Here is a 26,878-nt window from a genome sequence, read left to right on the forward strand (position 1 = left end):
TTTTTGTGTTCTCATGAGTTCTGTAGTAGCAAGGATATATTGTGCTTGTTTTATTTAAAGCTTTCATCCTGAACTTACTGGTCATAGTATAATTTTAAAAGTTAATTACGATATAAAATACATTAGTTATAATTAGTTTGCCTGTGCAAACAAACTTCTTCACCTCCACAGTGACTAAAGATACTCCTCTGCATTCTCAGGGCTGTGAAGGAGATAGCCAGTTACATTTCCTTCTCTGTCTTCTTTTTTATTAAATGAACTTGAGCTAACGTACTTGAAGTGTTTGAATGTGCTTTTTGTAATCATTGTGTTGCAGCTGTAATAGTGTTTCCTGTTTGGTCTTTCTCCTTCCCAATGCCTATCCCACTCTTACCCTCCAGATTATTTACAGAGGTGAAAAGCTGACTGTAGCACTTTCTTTTGGTGTAGATATTGATGAATGCAGAGTGCAGAACGGCGGCTGTAACCAACTGTGTCTCAACAAGCTCGGCAGCTACCGTTGCTCATGCTACAGTGGTTATGCTCTTAAAGACAGCAAAACATGTGAAGGTAAGCTTTGCTGGGCCTCTCGGTTTGCTTCGACAGATGCTTAGTGACTTGTGACTGTACTTCAGAGAGGTGGGTTGCACTGAGCAGCCCTGGTCTGCTCCCTAGCCCAGCAGAGACTTGCTGGTAGCTCCTGTTAGCTGCACGCTGCTGGGGTTGTCCTGGGTGCTCCAGCCAGCACTACATGCCTGGGCTTGTCAGCAGTCGCACTGTGCTACTTTCCAATGTCATAACACAGGCGTGATTCACAGAGGATTTGTGGCTTGGATTGTGCTAAATTGGTTTAGCTGATCAGTCCTCATAGCCTGACACTGAGAGAAGGAAGGGCTGGCCAGATTGCGGTGTTGTGATCCTTTCCAGTCTCACGCTGTTGTAGTATATAGGCGCTTTGTTTTTCTTTTGTGTGTTTCTTATTTTAATTTCTTTTTCTAAATTTGGATTTGTGCAGCAGCTAATGAATTCATATAGATACAGATGGATAAATTCACTGCAACTCAATATTAGTAGCTGTAGAAAGGCCCTAGTGAAGGTTGGCAACTGTTTTACACAGTAGCTGAGAACAGAAGGTGAGGATCTGAAGTATCTGATTGAAACAGTGGAATGAATTTACATAACCAAAACTTAAGCAGCTGAGATTTTAAAAGTGTTAAGAAACTGCATGCTGAGACACAGACTCATTAATGATCACAGGTGGCTGTTAGTTATGTGTATCTCACGAAAAAACAGGCGAGTCTGTGGATATACCTCTTAGAGATGGATGTGACAACATATTTCTAAACAGACTGCATACCTGATCTGAACAACATATTAATGCTACCAGCAAAAAGACAAAGAGCAGGATTTTATTTCTGTGTCACTTCCACTGTTTAAAGCGTTGAGTGTATAGATTACGTGGTATCCCTTTCTAATGGGAGCAGCTGCTTAGAAGAGCCAGCTTCCCTTTTGAATTGTCTTCTGGTGCCAGTTGGCATGGACAGGTGGACAGCGAGTGGGCTCATAATTGCATTTGTTTTCGTATGCATGTATGTTTGTATAATACCCTAGTACTGTCTATCGGAGCACTGTCAATGTGGCGTATAAGCACAGGCCAGTTCACTCATATGTGGGGAATCACGAATTGTAGTTGTAGTTTTAACAGGTACTAAAAAGCAAAAGTAAATATTAAATTCTCAGTATACTGCAAATGTTTTGTCAACACCCGGATTTTGCTGGGTATTAGTTAACATGTTAGAAAAACACTTGTTTGTTTTTATGGACCTCCGGTTCCAGTCCATTCCCTGCCTTCGTGGTGAAACCCCACAACATTTCTCAGACATGACTTGTTCTTTGTGAGAAATTGGGCTGCCTCAATTCCCCTTTACCACTACAGATCAGCAGATTTAGATCTTAGTTTTGTGAATGCTTGAAAAGTTATTTTTTGCCTGTCTGAGGAAGGAGAACAGAAATCTGTGATGCTCCACAGGCTGCGTGTTCCTTCTGTGTTTTGGTAAAATTCATACTGCTGTTCCTCAGTTCCTGCTTGCTGCTTTTTAACCCACAGTTTCAGCCCCCTGAATGGAGAGGGGCTTTTTGGTTTTGTGGGAATTGTTTTGTTTTATAGTTTTTCTCCTGGCTCACTTTGCACTGTTTTTTCCAATAGTGGTTAATGGCTTAAAGAAAGAAACAACTGGTTTTGAAAGCCTGAAGTCACTTCTTATAGCTAGCTAACACTAAAGGTAGATTCTTAAAGATACTGTATTTTCAGTTACCAAAATAATAGAGGGATCTCTTGACCCTGAGCCCACTCCAGTGTGCGAACAGTGAAGTGATTATACTCACCTGAAGTTGTGTTGTTTAATTGCTTGTTTTGCAGACATAGATGAATGCACAGCATCAGCAGACATCTGTGGAGAAGCTCACTGTAAAAATTTATTAAGCTCATACGAATGTCTTTGTGATGCAGGCTACAAGTATGATGACGTGAGAAAGACTTGTCAGGGTAAGCTCATGAAATAACATCGTGTTAGCATTTATGATTTAAAGCTATAAAAAAAAGAAATTTAATTTCAGGCTTCAGTAAAAGCTTTTTTTGAATCTTTCTTACACACTGGACTTCTGTTCCCTTTCCCTAGTTGTGAGTGAGTTTGCAGTTTGCGGTCATCTTTGAGTTCATTGAGTTTGCAGTCATCTTTGATGACTTGAATCAAGCTCTACGAAGCAGAGTACTGAGATTTCTTGAATTTATGACAAGTACAAGATCTGGTGGAAGCTTAGAAGCACCTGTGCATGTTGCTCTCTCTCTTTGTAAGACAAGAAAAGTTACAGAGCAGTAGCTGTTGTTCTTTCAAAACCTGTCTTGTGGTATTACTCTGAACTAGGAGCTTAATACGCATTGGAACCATGCACAGTTCTGCTGGCTACACTGCCTGCAAGCTTTCTCAACGGAGTAAGTTTTGAAAGTATTCCAAAACTAGCATTGTTCCCTGCCTTTTGTCTAAGTTAACGTAATGACTTGAATCACACGGCAGCCAGCCCTACCGGGCTCTAAGTGTTTATCTGTGCCTGAAGAGATCCCTGTGGGCCATCGCAGTTTGTTTTCCTGCATTTGTTCGTGAAGTGGATAAAAACAAGCCGAATCAAAAAAAAGAAAATAATGAATGAGAAACTCAGCTTTTACTTGTCTGTTGAGGATCCAGCTGCTGAGTAGCAATGAAGCAAGCGGTCCCTGAGTTGAACCTGAGTTGAAGGAGCAGGAGCCAGTCGGCACAAGCATAGCAGAAGGGGCCTGAAGGGAGGAAGTCTTGTCTAGAAGTTAAAGCCCAGGTCTCTGAATCAGCAGACAAGGAGTTGAGCTCTGCTTCCAGCCTTCCCACTGACTTGCTGTGTATCTCTGGGCAGCTGGAATGTGTCTGTGAAAATAGATTTGTGCAGATGCTAATTCTAACTCTTCCCTTCTGTAAAGATGTGGCATAGGGTAAGTACTGGCTACGGAGCACTTGGGCACGCTCAAATGAAAGGTGCTACAAAACAGCACTGATAACGTTTTTTCCTCCCAGATGATTCATGTTTAAACAAACTCAGTTGCTGTTTTCTCCTCTCTTCTTTGCTGATTTTGTGTAGACATAAATGAATGTGAAGAAAAGCTCTGTGAACAGACCTGTGTCAACTCGCCAGGGAGTTATACCTGTCATTGCGATGGCAAAGGGGGAGTAAAACTTTCCCGGGACATGAATACGTGTGAGGTATGTTGGTCTTCATTGCTGTAACTGCGTAACAGACCTTTATTTTACATTGCAATTAAGAATAACTGGTGAAGCTCTGGACCAAAACCATTTGAGCTGAGTGACGAGCAGGAGGGAATCATGTTGGCAAGGCCACCTGAGCTGGTGACAGTAGCTCTCCTGAAAAGAAGGGTCTCGTTAGCCTTTTTGGGAGGAAATTCATTCAGAGTCTCTCTTCTCATGCTCCTCCTGTCCCCATTCCAAAAAGAGCATGCCAGTGATAGCCCTGCCAGCCCTCTGTTTGGCTGTGAGTTACCTCTGGGCTGCACAAGCTTTTCTGAGTTAGAGCCAGTAGGGTGGTGCAAAGGTCTCAGGGCATATGGCGTAATTTACAGACCAGCACTTGCACTTGATGCTTTCGTCCTCCAGGCATTTGAGGTGGATGGGCTTCAGTGGCACAGGCTGCCTCTGCGGTCACCAACCAACAGCATGTTCTTAGCACATCTTTTGATGCAGCATGATGCTGCAGTAGAAAACCTTACGGTGTACCTTATGAGTATAATTTCGTTTTGCAACAGGAAAACATTCCTCCGAGGTGGATAGGAGGGAGGAGGGAAGGAAAGAGGAAATGTTCTCAGTACCAAAACAATCGTATTTTGAGAGTATAAACATTCAAGTGCCCTAACCTACTATATGTATAGCAACTACATGAGAAAAGAAGAGGAGGCATACTCTCTGATTCTCTTTCTGCTGTGTGAGGAGAATAAGCACTCAAAAATGTGTTTTGATTATAGAACATAATACCATGCGTGCCTTTTGCTGTTGGAAAAAGTATTAAATCCTTGTACCTGGGGAGGATGTTCAGCGGCACTCCTGTTATCAGGCTGCGCTTCAAAAGGAAACAACTGACGAGGTGAGGACAATTTAGAATGACAGTCGAATGCGCTATACGGCTTTAATGCATGCAATGGAGTTAAGTCGTTACAATAACAATTAATCCTATGATCATGCTTATTCGTTTGGATTGTGGAGTCCTGTAAGGCGAAACATTATCCAAACCAGTAACTGAGAAAGGCAGCCTTGACCACAGAGCTCCTAAGATAATTACTGAAGTCCAGTAATGTATTCTTTATTCTTGATGCTGTTTTAAAACCTGTCTTCACAGCTTAAGTCTTTCAGGAGTGCATTAAAAGCTAGTAGGTTTTAATGGAGCTTTATAACTGTTAGAGTTGATGCTATCTGTATGGAAAGTACTCTGTGGTTTTTGAACTCTGCATAACTAATTTATTTCTTGGCACCTGTGCGGTCAGACTTGTGGCTGAGTTCGACTTTAGAACCTTTGATCCTGAAGGTATCCTTTTCTTTGCTGGAGGCCATCAAGACAGCACATGGGTAGTCTTGGCTTTGCGCAAAGGACGGCTAGAGCTGCAGCTGAAATACAATGGAATAGGCCGCGTGACCAGCAGCGGACCGCTTATCAACCACGGCATGTGGCAAACGGTGAGTCCAGATCACTGCTGAGATCTTACTCTCTCTTGGCTTGTTCCTGATGGGCTCTGTCAAGTGCAGCTACACTTTGTGTATTCTTTGTATTTTTGAGAAGATGCTCAAAGATGTTCATAGAATCATAGAATGGTTTGGGTTGGAAGGGACCTTAAAGACCATCTAGTTCCAAACCCCCTGCTGTGGGCAGGGACACCTTCCAGTAGACCAGGTTGCTCAAAGCGCCATTCAGCCTGGCCTTGAACACTTCCAGGGATGGGGCATCCACTTCTCTGGGCAACCTGGTCCAGTGCCTCACCACCCTCAGAATGAAGAATTTCTTCCTTAGATCTAATCTAAATCCACCCTCTTGCAGTTTAAAGCCATTACCCCGTGTCCTATCGCTACATGCACTTGTAAAGTCCCTCTCCAGCTTTCTTGTAGGCCTCCTTCAGGTACTGGAAGGCTGCTATAAGGTCTCCCCGCAGCCTTCTCTTCTCCAGGCTGAACAACCCCAACTCTCTCAGCCTGTCTTCATAGGAGAGGTGCTCCAGCCCTTGGATCATCTTTGTGGCCCTCCTCTGGACTCGCTCCAACAGGTCCACATCCTTCTTATGTTGGGGGCCCCAGAGCTGGAGGCAGTACTCCAGGTGGGGTCTCACGAGAGCTGAGCAGAGGGGCAGAATCACCTCCCTCAACCTGCTGGCCACGCTGCTTTTGATGCAGCCTGGGATACAGTTGGCTTTCTGGGCTGCAAGCGCCATTGCCAGGTCATGTTGAGCTTCTCATCAACCAACACCCCCAAGTCCTTCTCCTCAGGGCTGCTCTCAATCCATTCTCCGCCCAGCCTGTATTTGTGCTTGGGATTGCCCCAACCCATGTGCAGGACCTTGCACTTGGCCTTGTTGAACTTCATGAGGTTCACACAGGCCCACCTCTCAAGCCTGACAACCTATCCATTCAATGCACACCAGTACATTATACATCCTCAGGTAAGAATAGGATATTTTTCCTAAGAAATTGAATTATACTTTATATCCATTGTAAACGAGGCTGGGTCACTAATTTGTACAACACTAGCCTGACCAGAGAAGACACAGTGCCTCTGGGATGCAGCGGTGCTAAGACAACTCATGTTAATTCGAGAAGATGCCTTCTGGGTGAGAGTTGGAAGGGAGTAGGAGGGAAGGAACTCAGTAGCTGTTCTCTTAAAGGAAGTTTCCAAGGGTGGTTTGTTTGCTGTATGGCGTGTTTGGTTGGCTTTGTTTATTCATCTGTTTGTTTGTTTGTTTAGTCACAGGGCTCAGATTGTCTGAGCCCTTGACAAATCTCTTATGCTACAGTATCCTTTCTTAAACTCCTCAGGCTTGTTTATACACAAAATAGTCCATTTCCCTGGTAAAGATAGTGGGGTCTATTAGGAACTAAGTGGATCTCTGCTGACTAATAACATAATCCCAGCAATCTCACGAGACTGTGCACTGCATCTTGGAGCTTGTAAGGATTCATGTTCTTGACATTCTCTCAGAACATCTCCTGGTGGTTCAGGAAGCATCACGGGTGTTACTGTTTGTGACAGGATCAGGAAAAGCATCCTGTAGTATGATCTACATTAGATTAGCAATTTATATATGCATCTTCTCATTTGTGCCTTTTTCCCTCCTTTCATTTTTTCTTACTTAATTAGATCTTTTGACTTTTAAGTTGATGTGTCTCTTGGGGAGTGGGTGGGAAGTTCTCAGCTAACTCACGTAAGAGACAAATACAGATACTAATAACTGTGAATAATTTTCTGGTTTTATACTAAATTTTGAGTATAAAAATATTCAGAATTATTCGTTAAAGAAAAAAGCAAGGTGGGAAAAATGTTGTTTCTAATGAACGAATAAAGAAGTCCTTGAGTGCATTCACTGTCAACTACTGACATTTGGTAACGTTTCCAGCAGATGAGGTGATGTTTAATTCAGTTACTGTCACTGAAACAATTTTAGATTCCAAATGGAGAGCTGTAGAGGTTCAGCAAAGCTGTAGATAAAATGTATGACATGCTGTATCTTCACAGGTAGGAATAGCCTCAAGCCAGTTCTTACTAAATTTGTTGTAAGATTTGTTCTGCTAATTTGAAATATGGCAATTGTAATTGCCTGCACAGGGAGGATGGTGACAGAAGATGTGAAAAGCAGAGCTGATGCCATTGGGATGACTCTGGAGTCACAAAAAGCAGTCATTACCAAGCTAAAGCGTTTAACACAGGAGCATAACATACTTGTTAAGTGCCAGACCTCATTATGAAGTGATTACAAACTTTCCCATGTTAGTTACAGGGGAGATATCTGAAATGTATTTTCTTTCTTCAAGTAATACAAAAGTGTTCAAACACATAGGAGTTATGGGGTAAACAATGTGCTTGCTTTCTGCAGGGAGAGAAGGCAGTATGATAAAAGTAAGTATCATTTTTAGGCAAGAATTATTGGTCTCCTGCCAGCCAGCAGTGTCAGGGCTCTTATCCCAGGTACCATCATAACCAAGAAATTGCCTGGTTGGGGTTGCTGCAGCAACGCGCTCTTCGTGCGGTTTCTTAGAGGTTGAATAAATCCCTTGGAAACCCATCCCCAAGACCTTTTGGGACAGCGCAGACCGAGCCGTGGGTGCTGTGCGGTGCAGGTGGACAGGAGCCAGGCCAAGGGGGGGGCAGAGGTGCCCCTGCAGCCAGCAGTGCTGCCCCGCGCCTGGGCTGAGCAGGGCCTGGCAGCTGGCAGGGACATCGCATGGCATGAGCAGAGGAGAGAGCATCATGAGCAGAGGAGAGAGCATCACGCAGTGCTGGCACAGGAGTGCTTGCTTGGAGCAGGTCGATGGCCATAGCTCTGGTGACTGCCTCCCAAAGGGAAACTGTTAACGCTGTGCCTGATACTGGGCAAAGGCAGAAGGATTTACCCACAGGTGAACGGCAGCAGGAGGAAGGAGCCTTTAGTCTCTTGACTTCATGGTTGACTCACCTCCGAGACTTGGGATGCCGCTTGCGTTGCTGGGGTGCTGTTGATTTCTCCTTTCTCTGCTCTGCTTTCTTATCCCTTGCCTCCACCCTACAGGTACTTTGTTCTCTTTTGCTTAACATCCAGGGTCACCCCGTCTCTAAATGCCATTTAATCTGTGTGGCTGAGCCATAAAACTATAAATCTGCTCCTCCATTTTATCCCTGCCCTCATTTCTCCTTTTTCCTCTGTCTGGCATGGTTTTTAATTTGGGAGATCCTGTGGAGGAGGGGTTATTCCTTTTTACTTGTCTCCTTTTATAAAACAGGTAGCCACACATTTCATTTTAAGTATGGACTTGTGTGTACTTTTCAGTCTCATCTTCTGTGAAGCACAACCCCGACAGCCTTCAGAGGTCACAGTCCAGACTGAAATGCAGTTTGGGAGCTTTACCCTGGACTTCAGTGTGCACAGGTTCAAGCTCTTAGTTTTGGTTAGACCTACAACAGTGGAGTTTGGAACCTGGGAGAACTTTATAGAGGTTGTGAGAATTTTACTATTTAACTTGCAGCAGATGAAAAAACAATGGCTATTTAAAAGCAAAACATGAGAAAAAGCACCAGCAGTGTATGTGTGTTGGTCTCTTGAGCAAAAGTTGCATACTTTTATGGAAATATGAAGGCATTTTCAGAAGTTCGGGCCAATATCTCTACCTTCGCATTTTCTCTGATGTTGATTGCTCCTAGTCTGTTTTTAGATTATCATCCCCAGCATTGAAAACACAAACAAGCAAGCCTCAGGAAAAACTTTTAATAGAGTTATTTGTGTGCAGTCCAGCTGGATGAAGTAGCCTGTATGAACTGATGATAGTAGAGAACACACTCGCCTTCTGTTTGTTTTGCATTTCCAAAAAAAGTAATCATTTTGTCTTATTTTCAATGTTTAGTTTAGTACTGCTCTGAGGACAGTATGGTTAGCAAAAATAATAACCTACCTGCACTGTTAAATGTCAGAACTGAAGGTTAAGCAATCGCAAGCAGGTTTGTATTTGGCTTTAACCCTGCAGCTGCCTGTAGTCCTGTCCCTTTTCAGTGCTGTCCACTTGCTTTTCGGCAAAGAGCGGACAGGCTGGCTCTGTGATATGAGTTACCCAGGGCATGAATCCGAAACACAAAGCTGCCCTTATGGCTAACTGTATGGGAACCCTTAGCTACGAGAACTGTCCACCTGATCGTCCCCGAGCACGCTGTGGCAGGCGGCAGCTAGCTACTCCTTGCAACCGGAGGAGGGAATTACAGCAGTCTGCTAACTACCGAAACGCTTCACCTTTTGGTTTGTAGGTGATGGAGGTGCACCAGCAATTAAGCCTTGAACATAGGGAACTGCAGCTGGTTTCCTAAACTGGAATTTGTTAAGAGCTTCCACTGTGATTAGCCCCTTCTCCTATGGAAGTTTCCACTGATCTGGGTTTGTTTATATTAATGATCAGAAGCAGCTAAGAACTCAGACTAGCTTTTTAAAATGTATATGTTATTACTTACTACACAATCTAATAAAATTTTAGAAGGCCCTGAATTTTGGTGGCCCTGTGAGTTGCAGGATTTCTTCACCAAGGAAGCACAGTACGGGCGTTGCTGCGGCTGGCTCTTCCCTCCATGGAGCCATTCGCTCCATGGCTGCCCACAGTCTGTGCTAGGAGCAGGGAGATGGCGTGTGCCAGCTCCTTGCAGAGCTCTGCACCGCAGCTTCTTGGGCCAGCGGTGACCGCCACACCGAGTAGAGGCGTCCGAGTTAGTTTTAGCTTGATAGCCAGCGTAGCTAAGCCCGTCGGGCTGTGGCTGCCAGGACCTGTGGGCTAGTGTTCCCACCCACTGAGTGGACTTTACAGCCTGCCAATGCCCAAAAAAGCCTGTTTGAGACTGGCCTGTGTGTCTCCATGGAACGCAGTGGGGAGGTGTAGATGCCACTTTAAACAAGCAAGCTTCAGACAAGTAAATTCATGTCCTGTAGGATACAGCATGGAGCAACACACCAAGTGTAAACAGTGTTTTAGCAATATAAACCAGACTGTACTGGAATCCACAGGAGAAGAAAGAAGTTCGATATTCTGTGACTAATCTTAATCTTCATTACTGAAGACTGCAATTCAAAGGTAGTGTCCAGGAATAAACCTGCTCAACCCTGTCATCCTTTACAGTACAGCCACAGAGAGAGCTCAGCGTGGCTGATGGAAACAATTTTGGGGCAGCTACTCTTGAAATGCAAAGAGAAAGATGCTCATGACCTGGCCTACTAGCAGGGAGAACAAGTCTAAACAGCCGCTGAAATAGATACTTGGTTCTATACAGCGGCTCACTGATGGAGGCAGATCTGGGTGTCCCAGGGAACAGAGCTATATGGATGAAGAATGGGTAGGTGGGGTATCTGTCATGGGGTGGGAAGGAGTAGTGCATTGAAGATAATGAAATAGAGGAGGTGTGCTCCTTTCTTCTTTGCAGGAAAAAAGGGGTTGTCTTCCACTATGGCCACAGAATGCCCCATCGGTAGCAGGACCCAGGTCCCAAGGCGCAGAATCCGTGGTGCTGTTCATCAGCCTGCTGCGTGTCAGCTTTGTGCTTCACCTCCTCTCCCTCCACAGAGCTGGCTGCTTTATAGTGCTTCTCTGTGCAGCCTGGTCATAATTAAAATTATGAAATTTTTTGAAATTTCAGTGGTGATAGAATCTTCCTAGAAGTAGCTCTTCAGAGACATGGAGGTAAAACTGGCAGATACCTTTTGAGAGAAAAATTATTGCCTATTACACATTTTTATTACCCTCTCAAATATGTCATCTTCTGTTGTTCTTTTTTCAGGGGTCAGTATTCAAAGACTAGACTTCATGTGGCTGGAAGGCTTCTGCTTTATCTTTCACTGGCCTAACAAAAGACATCTTCTTATCTGTCTTTCCAGCTTTTCCTTTCACGTGCAGTTGCAATAGGAAGTTTCTCATTAATAACTCGTTACTGCATTTACATTTTGCATAGAGCAACCTACAAATGTCATTTAGTTAATCCACTCCTATTTTTGTGTACCTGTTTTGAAATAGCTGGGCTGTCTTTGCCATTAGGGCAACCCCAAGTTGCTGTCAAGAGTAAAGATTTACATATCAAGGTGGAATGTAACTTAAAAGGTAGACAAAGAGGCTTGGGGACAGAAAATATTTCTCCATCTTGGGGATTTCACTAGTGGTGTCTGTTGTTTAGTTGAGGCTGTAGATATTAAGTTCTTTTTATACTGAACTATTCTATTTGCAATTTTACTTTTTCAGATCTCTGTTGAAGAACTCGAAAGAAGTTTGGTTATAAAGGTCAACAGGGATGCAGTTATGAAAATAGCTGTCTCAGGGGATCTGTTTACTCTGGACAAAGGACTGTATCAGCTGAATTTGACAGTCGGAGGCATTCCTTTCAAAACAAAGGACCTTATTCTACCGGTAAGTATAGCACGATCCACTCATGTTGTTTTGCATGCCTGAAGGGCTTGATTTCATCTTCTCTTGGGGTAATGTAGGTCCTTCCTGAGAGCAGTTCAGCCTTCCCTGAAACAGGTGGAATTATCACCTTCTGGATACAGCTTTCTCTCCATTGACTATAGAGGGAGCCTAAGCCAGTAGCAAAGGTGAGACTCCTGATTTTTTGACTGGTAAGTTTGGGTGAGATGTATCCCACCCTTGGCCTGCAGAATTAGGACACAGCAAAACTGGAGCACATGGCAAAGCCTTGAGAATTAATGGTGGTCATGCTGGCTTGGGGACCATGAGTGGCCCTGGTGGGTCAGCGGGCGCACCGCTGTGTGAGGGTACCATTGTGCCTGCTAGGTCTGGAAACAACGCTGGGGGCACTTTTTGTGTTGTGACCGAAGTTTGTGCTTCATGTATGTTGTATCACAGGTTTGCTGCTTGCCTTTGCTGTTTCAGTTTAGTAAGACCCAAGGAAAAACAGAAGCTTATTTTTCTTTATTTCCTCCTAATTCAAGTCGATAGGGCATATGAATAAAAGCTAAGGCACTCTTTGGGAGACTGGATGATTGCTGTGTTTCTGAAATAGCTGCTGCTCAGGCTGTTTTGAACGCCCACCACACAGAGTTGGCACCTTGAAACCCAAATTGGCATTTCTTTATTTCTAAATGAGGTGACAAGCTTGTGGCTCTGTGACTGGGAGTGCGGCAGCTGAGGAAGGCTCCTGTTCTTCACAAGAAGTCATTCAGGGCCACTGCTTGTCTGAAACATTAAGCTTGAGGTGTGGTCTGAATATAGGATTGAGAGCCAAAAACTCCTGAGGTTTTTATCCTGGCTCAGACACACTTAATTCTCTCTCTGGTTCAGTTAATTGGGTGTAATGGTGCTGATTTACACACTTTGCAAGGAGCCTTCTCTTTACATACTGTCTCACATTTTACTGCTGACATTAGGTACGGGGTAACATAACTAGAAGTTGGAAGGAACAAAGTGTGTGCAGAGTGGGGTGCCTGTCTTGTGGCTCAGGCACCCCTCCCTTAAGCCAGAACCCAACAACTTATACCGTGATCAGGTCCAACATCTTGTGTGTCATGAAGGCTGTTTGCAATGACACAAAGGATTTTTTTTTTTAACTTCAAGTTATCCTCCAGCATTTGCAATGCAGAATTACGGGAGTTACAAAGCTTTGGCTACAGAGCTTTAGAAGTAAATTGCACTAATGATGTGCAGCATGTAGAAGCAGCTAACAGAATCAATACAACTAAATCAGCACCTGCATTAGCTAGTGCCCTTCTGTCCTGTGGAGACCAGCTGAGCTCAGGTGAGTTTCCTGGGGAATACTGACCACTTATTTGCTTGGGGTTGTGGGATTGGGGTTGCTGCCAATTGGTTTGCATGTTCATAACACATCAAAATGATTTCCCCTATTTGATATCATAATATCACTCAGGATTCCTCTGCACCCAAAATCAGTTATTCTTCACTGAATAGTAGTTTGAGGCATGAGATACTGCTTTATCTTCCTAGATAAACCCTCGGCTGGATGGTTGCATGCGGGCATGGAACTGGCTGAATGGGGAGGACACCACTATCCAAGAGACCATAAAGATGAATGAAAAGATGCAGTGCTTTTCTGTAGCAGGACGAGGGTCTTTCTATCCTGGCAGAGGTTTTGCTGTGTTTAATCTTACTTACAGTAAGTACTTTGGTTTTTTTTATTTCTGACCTGTTGTCCTGCCATTAACCATACTTGGTTAATAAACAGTTTAAAACTTACATGTATGCCAGATGTTGATCAATGCAGAAAAGACTGGCAGCTGTGGGTGGAGAGGGAATAACTAAACTTGTGGTTCATAGCAAAGGAAGGCCTACGTATGATGGTTAGAGCCAGTAAGAATATCACCAGAACGGATTAGGTTGTCTCTGTGTAGCTCGAGTAATGCATTTCACGTCCAGGCTGGTTCCAGCTCATCCTCAGCATTAGGGGCTTCTCATCCCTCTGTCAGCAGCAGTAGGTGGTTCCAGCACTATCCACTGTTTTCTGCTAAGCAGGGAGAGCTGCAAGCCATAGTGCTATATCGTGAGTTTATGATAGACAGAAAATCAGTATTGTCTGTAGCAAAATGCCCAAGATTGGATTAACTTTTAATCATCGAGTGGTATTCATTACACTTGGGACAAACACACGATGCGTATCCCTGATACAAGCTGAATGAAATTGGCCTAGATGCAGTAATAACAAGTTTCAAACCAAACCTGGCCATACTAATTTAGCACTCAGAAAGACACCTTTTCTTTATTCTCGATTATTCTGTTTGTTTATATGTGTGATCGACTCAGTATTTTTAAACCTGTACAAATGCCAACCATCTGTTTTAGTTTTGTGTGCGATTCCTCCTCTGCAGAAGCCTTCCGTGCATCATTATATGGATTTTTCTGCTGTGCCGTTGTAAATTAGGGAGTATCGGGTGTCTGTTGTCTCGTTTACCACATGGTTTCAAAAGCTGCAAAGTAGAGACAACGCAGCATCTGAAGTGTGGATGACAGCACTCAGCAGAGATGAGACCTCAGCACCTGCATTTTTATATTCTTTTTTCTACAAACAATAATCCTCCTTCTTTTTGGCTTTGTAATAGTAAGCTTTATAAAGAACTTCTTTGTTGTATTTCAAGATGTGGTGAACCAGCATAGCTAATACTACTGTGTAGGGAGGTTGCAGAAACAGTATTGAAATCTTTCTTTGTAGCCAGCATCACCTTTTAAATTACAAGGGCACTGGGTCAGTAAGAAAGATGCCAGAGAGTTTATTTCCGAGTTCAGCAGGTGAGATAAAACATCCCATGCTTCAGAGAGGTTGGTGGTCAGGAAGTGATGAGGCCGGTGATCGGTGTAGAACGCTTATATCCTTTTTCAGTCTAACACAGGCTTTCATAGAAATGTTTACTGTATGTCAGATTTGGACTTCGATTCCTCAACGATCTTTGGACAGACAAGCACAAGGCAAAAATTGGGTGCCCTATCTTGCAGCAGTTCTTTGGATGTGTTGGGTTGAGAGCCATGGGAATTTGAATCTCTCTTTGTGATAAAAAAACTTAACCGTGTCCTTTGGCATTCTGAAAGGCAGCAGAATGCAAAAGGTAATGAGAAACTGATGCCATCTTTTTCTCTGATTTTATGTTCAGGTGCTTTGGAATTTTTTATTTTGAGTAAAAGAAATGTGGCAGGCCCTCCATATGCTCATCCATCTATCCTCTTCTCCAGGCAGAAATTGCGCAGCCTACCCATTTGACCTGTTAGCTCTATGTTTGTCATGCTACGCATTTCTTTTTCTGTAGTGCAACCTTCTTCTGGAAATGACACCAAGACAAGCTGGGAAATAGAAGTAAATGCTGCAATTCAACCAGCGACAGATACTGGCGTGCTGTTTGCTCTGGTTACAGAAGAAGCATCTGTCCCTTTATCAGTATCTCTGATTGACTATCACTCCACAAAGAAACTGAAACAACAGGTACAGACTTAAGCATTTTTCTAGAGAAGGTTCCTTGCTATTTCCTGGGCACTGAAAGTCATTCTCAAAAAAGGTGGTCAGGTTTGCTGCCTGCCTGCTTATTTGCACCCGCAGTTCAGAACATGGTCTGAGACTGAAGTGCTTGGCTGACACCGAAGTTCTGCCCCATGCGGGTACGTGTCAGACACTGCTAGGGAGCTCTTTGCAAATGTTGTCCAGGTAAAAGATGGAACCGGTCTTTTGAATGCAGGCGTATGGTGTTATATTTTTCTGGGACAGAAGCTATTTGCTTGTGCTTGCTAATGCCATAAGCAAATAATTTCCATTCTCTGGAGCTCATCAGTAGTAGTCCCGAGGCAGTGAAGAGACAGGCTTAGGTGTCACTCCAGGTGCTGTGAAAGGCCAGTTATGATGGAGTGCTGAAGCGACGGATTTAATGGTATTCATAATAAAGGGCTGGGTTCTGGCATTACATGAGTGTAAATCAGAAATGATTTCACTAAAACCCACAAGCCAACTTTTCATTTATATTACAGCAGCTCTAGTCTATTTGGTTCCAGTGCAATGTAACAACTTCTCTAAGACCCACTAAGAATTCTCTCTGAGAAGACAGTGGTTATGACTAACAATTAGTCCCGCTGGTTCCTTGGTTTTTCATCTATGCAAATGAGCTCAGAACACAATCAGCAATAGTAATAAGGCTAATTCTCTGGTGGCTCTGCAAAATCTTTGTAAACAAGGCCACAGTGGGGTCATCCGGATCTCGAATAAGTGTGGCTAGGTATATTTCTGCTCACTGCCTCTTTTTTCTTCTTTCCACTGCTGTCCAGTTTATCATCGTGGCCTTGGAGAACACAGTTGTGTCCAGACTGGCAATAAATCTCTGCGATAAGAAGGAACACTCTGTGGACATCCTCCTCAGGAAAGATCACTTATCCCTGAGGGTAGATGGGATAGCAGGAGAGAGTGAACTAAGCATCTCGGAGTTAGAGGACAGTCTGTCCATCTTGGAGAGCTCTTTGCAGTCAGCGGTGAAGACATACGTGGGAGGATTGCCAGGTGAGCATCCAGTTTTTGTAGCATGGACTACAGACTCCCAACTCACCTTGCTGAGCTGGCAGTCGGGAAAACTGTCTCTGTTCATTCAAGCTGGGAGCGTCCTTCTCTGTTTCTGCTTGAGTAGGCTTTGTCTGCAATGCAGGCATGTGATCTTAACAGATGTGAAGGTGTGCTTGACAATCTTCTTTTTTTTTTTTTTTCTGGAATGATTGTGTCCTTCTGAGGACAGCTGGAGGCAAAAATGGAAAGAGGAGGTTTTGCTTGGTTAGCAATAGGAATGATTTATCTGAAGGGTAGCTGTAAGCAGGGTCATTATCTTAAACCTGGTAAAATCCATAGGAGCTGGACCACAGGCTCCTGCAGTGCTGCATTAATGTAATGAACAAGTGTGAGCACTCCTTGAGGGGAGTACATTGTTTTGACTGAAGCTTGGGAAGCCCAATGTGGTGATTCTCCCTGGCTGATGTTCTGTTTGAACTGATCACAGCACTACGCAATTAACAGATTGCGTTACAGATACCCAGCAGAGGGTACTTAGGGCACAGCAAAGGGGCTACCACCATTTATAGCTGTCCTGGCTTTTCAGCAACAACAGTTCTTCTTGTGGGAGGTCAGTTTCCTCCTCTGTTCTGAACCTGGAAGATCAAACTTTCATCTGAATCATGAATTTTGGCCAAGTTTGGGGATTTGTTTCTTGTTCTGGCTGAACTCGTTTATCAGTCCCTACTGCTGAGGAATGCAATTAAGGAAACGCTTACGTCTCTGATGCACAGTAGTACATCCTATTTTATTGCCAGCAGCTAAGCAAAATCTTGCCCTTACTTGCCCAAGCAGGGGAGGGGCAGCAATGTTGGCCTCGTGGTAGGTGCTGGAGCAGTCAGGCTGGAAGAGGGTGGCTGAGGTGCCATGTGTGCCAGGACACATGGCGTGACTGTTCCCACCATGAATAAGGGTTTACAGAGCATTTATGCCGATGATGTAAATGGCTCCTAGTTACACCTAAAAGGGGGAGGCCACGCACTCTGGGATGTTCACGCACTGGCAGGAACAAGGCTGAATCCCCAAATGTGGCATTTTCCAGTGCCAGATTGAATTGTCCGAGCTGGCCGCTGCACAGGGAAGACAGGTCACCTGCGGCCTTTCACGTAGCTCTCAAATGCACAGCAGAGGCTTTCACAGCTCAGAAAACAATCCCGTTCTGTCGCTGTCCTGAGTTCTCTGTGGTTCGCTTAGACTAACTGGGCTGGGTGAAGCATGGTTTTTAATTAGCCAGAACTAAGTTTGAGATATCATAGCTATGGCTGTTTAGACTCAGCTGGCTTCTGTAGGTTTAGCTGCTTTCCCCCTTTGATCTGTTCTGCTCAGCGACGGGAATTTCTGCCTGTGGTCTGCTTTTGCCATTGACAGGAACCCGGCACTTGCATCGAGAAACCTTGTCATTTGCCAAACAAATAAACATTTCAGCACTTTGGTTGCATTCACCACTCTGGGTTAAATAACTATACCAAATGGTCAGATCTGAGTTTGGCTCATTCAAATTTTGAAAACATTACGTTGTTTTTGGGTTTTCCCTGCTTCCATACTCTGTGGAAAAAACAGTATAGCGGTCACGCTTAATGTCTTTATTCCATTTGCCACAATTAAAGAAAGAATTCTGGGTCAAAATATGTAGTATGTCCTATCCTAAGTACAGCTAATATTGCAGATATGGAAGAAATATTATTTAGAGTTTCAAGAGATAAGAGGGAACATACAGGCATTTACTACCTTTTTTATGGTACTTTCAGTTGTGGTAAATCCTAAATTATGTAATTTATATGATGCATAGGTGTTTTTCCAGGCAATGTGTAGAACACCAGGTGAAGGAGCCTTTAAACAAGACTTTTGAGTCTTTACGGGACCACATTTCGGATGGATCCATTTCTAGTCAAAACAGAAAATTAAATATTTGACCTGATTTGCAATTATAACACAAAGAAAATATTTTTTTAATTAATTTTTTCTAGTATCTTACAAATTCATCTCAAAGCCCACACCATCTTTCAGTCAGCCCTGTGGCATACGTAGCAGCAATCTGCATGATTCCTCAGACAAGTGTTCAAGCTGTTAAGCCAACACTGTCAACTTCTTCTGAGTAAAAATTTATTTTACATTCATGTGAAGTACTACAACACAGATGCCTCCTTCTCTTAAGCAGACTTCACAGATAAAATTTGGTAAATGGGGAGGAGTAGGAAATAGCTAAAATGATTAGTTTAAGCAACTACCAAGCGATGGTACTTTTCAGCAAGGAAGCGGAAAGATTTATAGTATCTCTTTGTGGCTTACAGATCCCACACAAATATTCTTTCTCTCACTCAGTCCCAGAGTCTGTCTGCAGTCTGAGCTGTGTTTGATCACATCAGCTTCATATCTCTCCAGGCAGAATCCTTTGAATTGCATATAATCTCAGGTCAACAGGACAACCTATTGTTCAAGTTGTCCTTGTTTCAGTGTAAAGATAAGGGGTTTACTTAGCTACCTGCATCACTGTGAAGTTAAATAATCTTTGGGACAGTCATTGCTTTCCATTGCACAACCAGCCTGACTGGGTTGGCTTGGGTTGTAAATAAATGAATAACCTTTAGGGAAGGGCAGAGGACGCCGTTCACGTAAATTTTCATGTTATTACTTTATTACAAGCGTGGTTTTTTGTTTATTTAAGGTCAGTTTGTATATGATGTTACAGAAGTTAGTAGTAAGATTGACTAATTTTCTCTAGTCTGTTGGACTGTACTTAGTGTCTTCTTCCTTGCTATTTGTTTTCTGCCTCTGGTAAACTGATCAAAAGTATGTCACCAGTGGATCTCCAGAAAAAATTAGTCTCATTAGTCTTACCGATGCAACTGATGTATTCCAGCACCTTTCTGATGAATGCCAGCAACCTCCTTGTGCATAATCAGAACAGTAAAGACGAGTGCAGCAAGTGGTAGAGGCTGCGCATAGGAGGAGCCTTCCTGTCCTGAAGTTCTTCCTATAACCTTGTGGCAGGTAGTTTGAAGAGAGAGAGGGGGAGCATTAGAGGAAGGTATAACAACTCCACTGAAGACAAAGTAGAGGGTTCAGAGATGGAGAGGGGGAAATGTCGAGATGGAAAGCAGCGTGAACACGGCGTGCAACTGGGGTGAAGCCTTGCTGCTGCGCAGCACGTAGTTTCATCAGGACGTAGTTTCATCAGGACGTAGTTTCATCAGGACCGGAGGCCTTGCAGAGACACAGAGCAGCTGAGGAAGGGTTCAGCCTGGGAGAAGGGCTTTTGTACATGAGAGCAGATGGTGTTTTCCCCATGTCTGGGACTGTGCTTTTGCCTTCTGGTGTGAGGGCCGGGGCGGGGGAGGTAGAAATCCCGGGGTGGAGAAGAGGAAAGTTTGAATGCATTGAAGTGATGCTCACCTGAGCATAGGTAGGCCAGGTATTTATTCAAAACCAGCCATCAGAGATGTTTGTCTCCCCTTTCACACAGACGTTCCTGTGACTTCCACTCCGGTCACCGCGTCCTACCACGGCTGCATGACCGTCAAGCTGAGCAGCAAGGCACTGGACTTAGACGAGGCTCTCTACAAGCACAGTGACATCACCTCGCATTCCTGTCCTCCAGTCGAGGCGGGTCAGTAGGTACCACTGCAATGCGAAAGTTTTATATTCAGAAACTTTCAATGCTTTTCTTTTTTTTTAAAGATATAAATTATTCAGACCTACCGCACTGCGTGTATAGTTTCTCTTAAACACTGAAGTTACGTAGGAGCTACTGATCCTTATGTCAGATTGATTATTGAAATACTCCTTTGCTTTGAGGTTTAAAGGTTGTAATATATTTGTAAATAGTTCAGAAGACTAATATGAAATAAGCCAAAAGTACAGAATATACCTAAAGTGAATGTTATCTTTAGACTGTAAGAGACAGTTTTATCTGTAATGTGGAAAACCTGGTAATATATGAGTGTGGACTGGAAGAAAAATAATAATTCTGTATTATTTTTTATTACCAAACACTGCTTTCTGATTTGCAAAATATGAGAGAATAAAATATTTACATACAAGTTTTTAATTTATCTGTACTGAGATTATTCTGTATTCTCTTCTTTGGAGATAATGACTCAGGCTATGCCTGATGCGGAGATTACACTAGTGGGGGGTTTTTTGGCTGATTGGTTTGGGGTTTTGTTTGGAGGTGGGGGTTTTAAGTGCTTATGTCAGTATTATATATCTTCTGGGCTGGACAGCAAATGGTTGCGGCTATTCTTATTGCTAGAGTTTCTCTTTCTGGTACCACAGATGGAAGAATCAATTGTGACCTTTAGAAAAACTCTTGGTCAACAGAAAATGGAAAACAAAATTGGGTCAGCAGGAAACAATTAAAAGAAAAGACTCAGTAAGTTGAAAGCCATATGGCTTTTGTGTCAATAACCGCTGAAGCAAATGATGAGGTGTCAAGAATTGGGGAATATTATCTGGCAATGACATATTTTTGCTGCTTAATTTTTAGGTTGGCTCATTCACTGTGAGCCTAGTGGGAGCGGAGAGGCTTGAGACTGTGAGAGTTAGCCAGGCTGAACTGCAGCGTGGTGGAAATACGCATGGGGGTTTACTCGGGAGAGGTTGTAGAGCCATAAAGTGCGTTCAGCTTCTAAGCTATCCTTGTGAAGCTGGGGTGGGCTTTGCCTAGCCTGCTTTGAGGCACTTAAATCTTGCTTTATTTGGTCCTTGTCTTGCATCAGATTAATGAACTGAGAAAGATAGGTATATGCTGTGGTGGAAATCTGAATATTGGGTGGCTAAGGTTACCCTATGCTTCAGAGGGTTAACGTGGAAAATGTCTAGTCCTACGAGGTCTTTTATAAATTGCTCCTGGTCATTCTACGTCATGTTTTGCCTAGTCAAATACAGAGGTGACAGATTAGCCTAATAATCCACATGTGTGACAACATCTGTAACCAAGCTGTGGAGATATAACTGTCCCAGAGGAAAGGATGGAAGAGGAGGAAGACTATCCCAGACGGATTTGCTGGTAAGGATCCCTGCTTTATTTAGCAGAGAAGAGGAAGGTACTCTCTTAGACATAAGACAGCATGACATTGTAGCTCCGTATCATGACCCAATTAGTCAGCAGTAATGCAGTAGGGCAGAAAAGACCAGAGCTTTATCGCTTTCAACCAACCTACTCATTTACACCTACAGAAGGACCTGTCAAAAGACTCTTTACGCTCAGCTGCGACCAGATGCAAGTTTGAAAGGATAGTTGCTCACTAGACGGTAATAGCTTATCAGCGGAGTGTGGATGGATAGGAAAACCCAGTAGTTCTATGTTTTTGCTTTTTATTGCGCAAGGGAAACCACATTATTCCTGAGAGTGCTTTCTGCTAGACTTGATGACTCTGGATAAACTTAACGATATGATGGAGAACTCAAGAAACATTAGTTTAGTATCTCCAGTGAGAGCCGGGAATCCTGAAGATACTGTGGTTAATAGCACTTCCACACTGCAGTGTTTTGTTTTCTGTGTGTTTTTCATGGTTATTTTAGTCCTTTACCAAAATACATCTCCCATCTTTTTCACTTGGAGTAGCTCTAATGAAAACAGTAGAAACTTGGAAGACACCTACTGTTTTTTAAACCAAGTAGATGAAACAAACCATTTTTTACTTTGTTCTTTTCAAAGGAAGCATGTTAGCAAAATAGTCTTATATCTGGCACTTTTGTATAATTTCTGTGGTAGTTCCCAAAAACCTGCCATGTGGCATAAGTGAATCACAAACATGTCTGACCTTTGTGTTAATGTAAGTGGTACTATTTATGAGGCCAGAATTATTTTGGATCTTGGAAACGTGAATCCTGTGGTACAGCGTGGTACACTGCAGTTTCAGACTTAATATTATGTGAAAAAACACTATAATTCCATTTTCGAAACCAGTCTAATTCAGAGCAAAAATTTCTCCTGGACTGTGCATATGTGTGCACGTATGCAAAGATATTTTGCATAGACCACAACGCCCCCAAACCCAAAATGTGGTTTAGAAGAGAAAGGCAGAGTTTGCAAGTCTGGAGAATTACAGAAAGCAGGGGTCTTTTGTGTCAAGCTGGCTTGGTTTTAATACCCTACGGCAGTACCACACTGGAGGAGGAGGCAGCTGCTTCTATATACCATTGAAAAGAGGAAAAAAGTGATAAGCGTTCCTTCATTCCTCCTCAGTCACTGTACTTTGACCCAAGAGAAATATTGATTTAATTTTTGTTCTATTAGCAGTCTAGGTGCTCAACTCAAAGGGAGCAAGTCTGTTCTGGGCTTTCAGTCCCCAGCATGAACCCTGGTGGCCGCCCTGGTAGTAGTCACGGCAAGTAAAAAGAAGTGAATGTGTAGTTCCACTCATTGCACGGTCAGGGTGATTGTGCTCTTCACAGCATGCATCTGCACAAGAACTAAGCATTTTGGATGCGTTAAATTCATGTTTAAAGGAAAAATAATGGTCTCCTCTCTGACTTCTGTTTCTCTTAACCAGGTTCATGTAACTCACCTTGTCAACAATACACATAAGGCACCTTGTCACTGATGTTAACATTGCTGGCCTAAAACTTTGCATCTCGGAAAATCCTTCGTAATTGAACAAAACATGGTTTTTACTGTCCATATAGATTAACCTCTGATCTTATGTGTATTAGTACTGAATCTGCTTTTTATACCTAGAGGTACAACACATAAATTAACAGATTTCTTGAAAGGTGGAAAATATTATGTAAAAGGCTGACCATTCTTTGTTCTATTTTCAGCTGGTCTGATGGTGTCACTTCCTTTCAAAGGAAACTGTCAAGTAGGCTGGTTTTGTTTATATAGGTTTTTTTTATATTTTCATAATATGAAGCAGCTGCTTAAAAAGTTAATGAGAAATACCTTCCTTTCCCTGCTTTGCTCTTCGGCCTTTCAGGAAATTTCTATAGCTTCATTGCTGTCTAGACTGTAAGATCTATACAGCGAGCAGCACCACCACCCTTCCTGCAGCAGCAACATGCAGTGAAGGGATGCAGCGGTCTGCTGGGTTTTCATGCTGCTATAGCCACTCCTGCCCCCGAGATACCGCAGCCATGTGCTAAGAGGGATCCCAGCTGATGTGATGCACAGCGAGGGGGACGGGTGCACACGACAGGGACAAGACTTTGTTCCTGTCGATGGCACTGCTACAGGTATTGCTGCTTAGCCTTGTCAACGTATTTTTGTCTGTGTACAATAGGAGAAAATAAAAAAAAAAATAGGAAGGAATTCTGACCGTTCATCCGTTCTGTTTCAGTCGTTGTAAAATGCCTGGATCAGGTCTTGATCAGTTTAAAAATAAATAACAGGTGTTTAACATAGAGTGGTTTTGGTTGTGGTCCTCTTTTGACTAGAAAGGAATTAATTTGAACACTAAAGTGCAGCTTAAATACCTGTCTGGAAATTGCATCTTTAGCACACTGACACAACATTTGTATTGGGTTTGTGAGGCAAGGTTTTGGTAGCAGGGGGACTAGAGGGGTGGCTTCTGTCAGAAGCTGCCAGAAGCTTCCCCTATGTCCGATAGAGCCAATGCCAGCCGGCTCCAAGACGGACCCACCGCTGGCCGAGGCTGAGCCCATCAGCCTTGACTCTGGGATAGCGTCTCTGGGATAACGTAGTTAAGAAAGGGAAAAGAAAAACTGGGCAACAGCAACTTCAGCTGGAGAGAAGAGTGAGAATATGAGAGGAACAACTCTGCAGACACCAAGGTCAGTGAAGAAGGAGGGGGAGGAGATGCTCCAGGCGCTGGAGCAGAGATTCCCCTGCAGCCTGTGGTGAAGACCGTGGTGAGGCAGGCTGTCCCCTGCAGCCCATGGAGGTCCATGGTGGAGCAGATACCCACCTGGTGGAGCAAGCTCCTGGCAGGACCTGTGGACCTGTAGAGAGAGGAGCCCACGCTGCAGCAGGTTTGCTGGCAGGACTTGTGACCCCGTGGGGGACCCACGCTGGAGCAGTCTGCTCCTGAAGGACTGCACCCCGTGGAAGGGACCCACACTGGAGCAGTTCGTGAAGAACTGCAGCCCGTGGGAAGGACTCACGTTGGAGAAGTTCGTGGAGGACTGGGGTCGTGGAGGGACCCCAGGCTGGAGCAGGGGAAGGGCGTGAGGAGTCCTCCCCCTGAGGAGGGAGGAGCGGCAGAGACAACGTGTGATGAACTGACCTCAGCCCCCATTCCCCGTCCCTCTGCGCCGCTCGGGGGGAGGAGGTAGAGAAAATCAGGAGTGAAGTTAAGCCTGGGGAGAAGGGAGGGGTGGGGGAAAGGTGTTTTTAAGATTTGGTTTTATTTCTCATTATCCTCCTCTGATTTGATTGGTAATAAATTAAATTAATTTTCCCTCAGCTGAGTCTGTTTTGTCTCTGACAGTCATTGGTGAGTGATCTCTCCCTGTCCTTGTGTCGACCCACGAGCCTTTTGTTATATTTTCTCTCCCCTGTCCAGCTGAGGAGGGGAGCGATAGAGCCGCTTTCGTGGGTGCCTGGCATCCGGCCAGGGTCAACCCACCACAACGTTTTACTACGCAGACGAGACTGGCACGAAGTTTGGATAAAATAGTCCCAATAAAATTAACCTTTCTCTTTGAAACTTGAAAGAGGGAACTATTCGGTAGAGTACTTTTTCCTCTGTTCTTTTGTTTTCCTGTCCTTACGAATATACACAGCCTTAAGTACAGTATAAATATACACAGTCAATTTTATTGTAAAATAATTGCCACACTTCTTTTATTGGTACAACACTTTCACCAAAAAGGGTTATTAAATAAATACTACAATCAAACAAACACCTGGTCTCTTCCTACCCAAAATGATTGACTCGGAGAGCACCCAACTACCCACCCAGACAACACAGACTAGAACCCCTCTGTATTAGTTTATGAAAGCAGAACGTGTATCCAGAGTGTTTTCTTCATTTCTCCTCTTGAAGAAAATTCATTCTGCAGTGTACCGAGAAGGAAACATCTCCATGCTTATGGTAGCCAGCAAGCAACACTGCGTTTGACTGCAGGCAAACTGGTGGTGACTGGTCACCCCGCTGGTGATGTGCCTGCCCTTACGTTGCCAGGGTTCTGCTCTGCTCACAGTGAGATGCAGGTAAAAGCAGAGTGGCCATAACACGCTCTGCGGCGGGTTCCTTGGGAAGCCTCGTGCCTGCACAGCGTGGTTTCCAGAGGTTTCTTCAAAACAAAAGAAAAGCCTACCAGCTACCTAAAATAAATTCTTTGTTCTATGGTGCATACGGTGGAGGCTTTTCTCCAGGCAAGAAGTAAGTTGGGGTATAGAGGGCTGGAGCATTGGGGGGAAGACCGTAGCTGGAGCTGGACTGAGATGGAGGCTGTGTTTCTTCTGATAAAGAAATGTCGGTAGATGATGTTCCTGGAAAATTGCTGGCAGGCTGTATATAGACAAAGAAAAATACCTTCTTCAGTAAAGGATTACAACCCCATTTGCAGCTCTGCGTTAAGTGTTTGCCGGGTAAGTGTTACGTAATGAGCCCCATGATGAAGTTTCTCATGCATTGCAGCACAACACTCACTTTAGTTTTAAAGCACCCGCTTAAGTATAGCAATGATGGCATCTAGTGAAACAAGACAGATTCCAGCTGTAACCCAAGTCATTTTTAAGAGACGTTGCGCATACAGCTGGGCAATAGAGCAGAACAGGAATTTCTGCAGGGAAAGATGCTCTGGCTTCCTGGGTGAGGCACTGCACCTGACTGGCTGATCAGGCTACGTGTACCTGCTCGTTTCCAGGCATCACTGTGACGTTTAAATTATCTCAGATGTAATTAATCTCAGTTATAATATTTGCATACATGCAAGGTCTTATTCCTGTGCCAAATGCAGACTCCTCTTAAGAGAAAATTTCACAGGTAGGCATGTGTCTCCCTGTAGGTCTTTCACTTTGGCTGTCTCAGCTATAACGGGGCTTTGGCTGAAAGAGGCACAAAAAATAGATAGAGCTTAGGAAGCAGCCCACGTTCAGGAACAAGCAGAGTTTGTTAAAACAAAAGAATGCATGTAGGGACTAATGTTCTGGATAAAATCCTACCACTACTTTAAACCAAGTTTTGCCATTGGTTTCAAGAGGGTCAGGATTTCACTCCTCCCCTCATATGCCAACACATGCCAGTCCATGGGCTTCATCAGAAGAGCTCTGCTCAGCTCCCCTCAGGTTCAGGCCTGAAGTGCCTGGAATTTAAAAAACAAAACAAAACGAAAAATAGTAATCATGGATCTTTTTCAAGGGAAACGAAAAATCCGGGCAAGTAAAAGCTGCTCCCTGCTGCTAAAAGAATTGTCACCATCCAGAAGGCCTGTACCAGGGCCGGCACTTGCACAATGGCATCTCAGAGCTGCCCAGGCTGGCAGACCCCGTGCCACAGTGCCTGCCTTCTCCATGGGCCGCCGGGTCAGCAGGGGCTGCTGCCCTGGGTCAAAGCCCCATGGCGAGGGGAATGGTGTCCTGCATTTGTACCACAGGGTGACTTCGTGAGTGGGAACAGGGATGTCCTGATGGGCAGGTTGATTGTGCCCTTTAACTCTCCAGGAG

At 43.9% G+C, this 26,878-nt stretch overlaps 2 protein-coding genes across 3 annotated transcripts in view; one reads left to right on the forward strand and one right to left on the reverse strand.

Moving 5' to 3' along the window:
• GAS6 (growth arrest specific 6) overlaps window positions 1–20,353 on the forward strand; it is a 44,629-nt gene extending 24,276 nt beyond the window's left edge. Inside the window, exons 6-15 of the mRNA XM_075525325.1 lie at window positions 430–549; window positions 2,399–2,524; window positions 3,646–3,767; window positions 4,541–4,659; window positions 5,057–5,246; window positions 11,511–11,675; window positions 13,227–13,395; window positions 15,035–15,207; window positions 16,038–16,266; window positions 19,769–20,353. Of these exons, the coding sequence (XP_075381440.1) occupies window positions 430–549; window positions 2,399–2,524; window positions 3,646–3,767; window positions 4,541–4,659; window positions 5,057–5,246; window positions 11,511–11,675; window positions 13,227–13,395; window positions 15,035–15,207; window positions 16,038–16,266; window positions 19,769–19,920 (1,565 nt within the window). The 3' untranslated portion in view covers window positions 19,921–20,353. The remainder of the gene's footprint in view (window positions 1–429; window positions 550–2,398; window positions 2,525–3,645; window positions 3,768–4,540; window positions 4,660–5,056; window positions 5,247–11,510; window positions 11,676–13,226; window positions 13,396–15,034; window positions 15,208–16,037; window positions 16,267–19,768) is intronic.
• Window positions 20,354–25,020: 4,667 nt separating this feature from the next.
• TMEM255B (transmembrane protein 255B) overlaps window positions 25,021–26,878 on the reverse strand; it is a 75,945-nt gene continuing 74,087 nt past the window's right edge. For both annotated transcript variants that reach the window (XM_075491939.1, XM_075491938.1), the window contains one exon: window positions 25,021–25,721. In XM_075491939.1, the coding sequence (XP_075348054.1) occupies window positions 25,554–25,721 (168 nt within the window). In that variant the 3' untranslated portion in view covers window positions 25,021–25,553. The remainder of the gene's footprint in view (window positions 25,722–26,878) is intronic.

The sequence above is a fragment of the Mycteria americana genome, chromosome 1, assembly GCF_035582795.1.
Source record: "Mycteria americana isolate JAX WOST 10 ecotype Jacksonville Zoo and Gardens chromosome 1, USCA_MyAme_1.0, whole genome shotgun sequence".
Lineage (NCBI taxonomy): Eukaryota > Metazoa > Chordata > Aves > Ciconiiformes > Ciconiidae > Mycteria > Mycteria americana.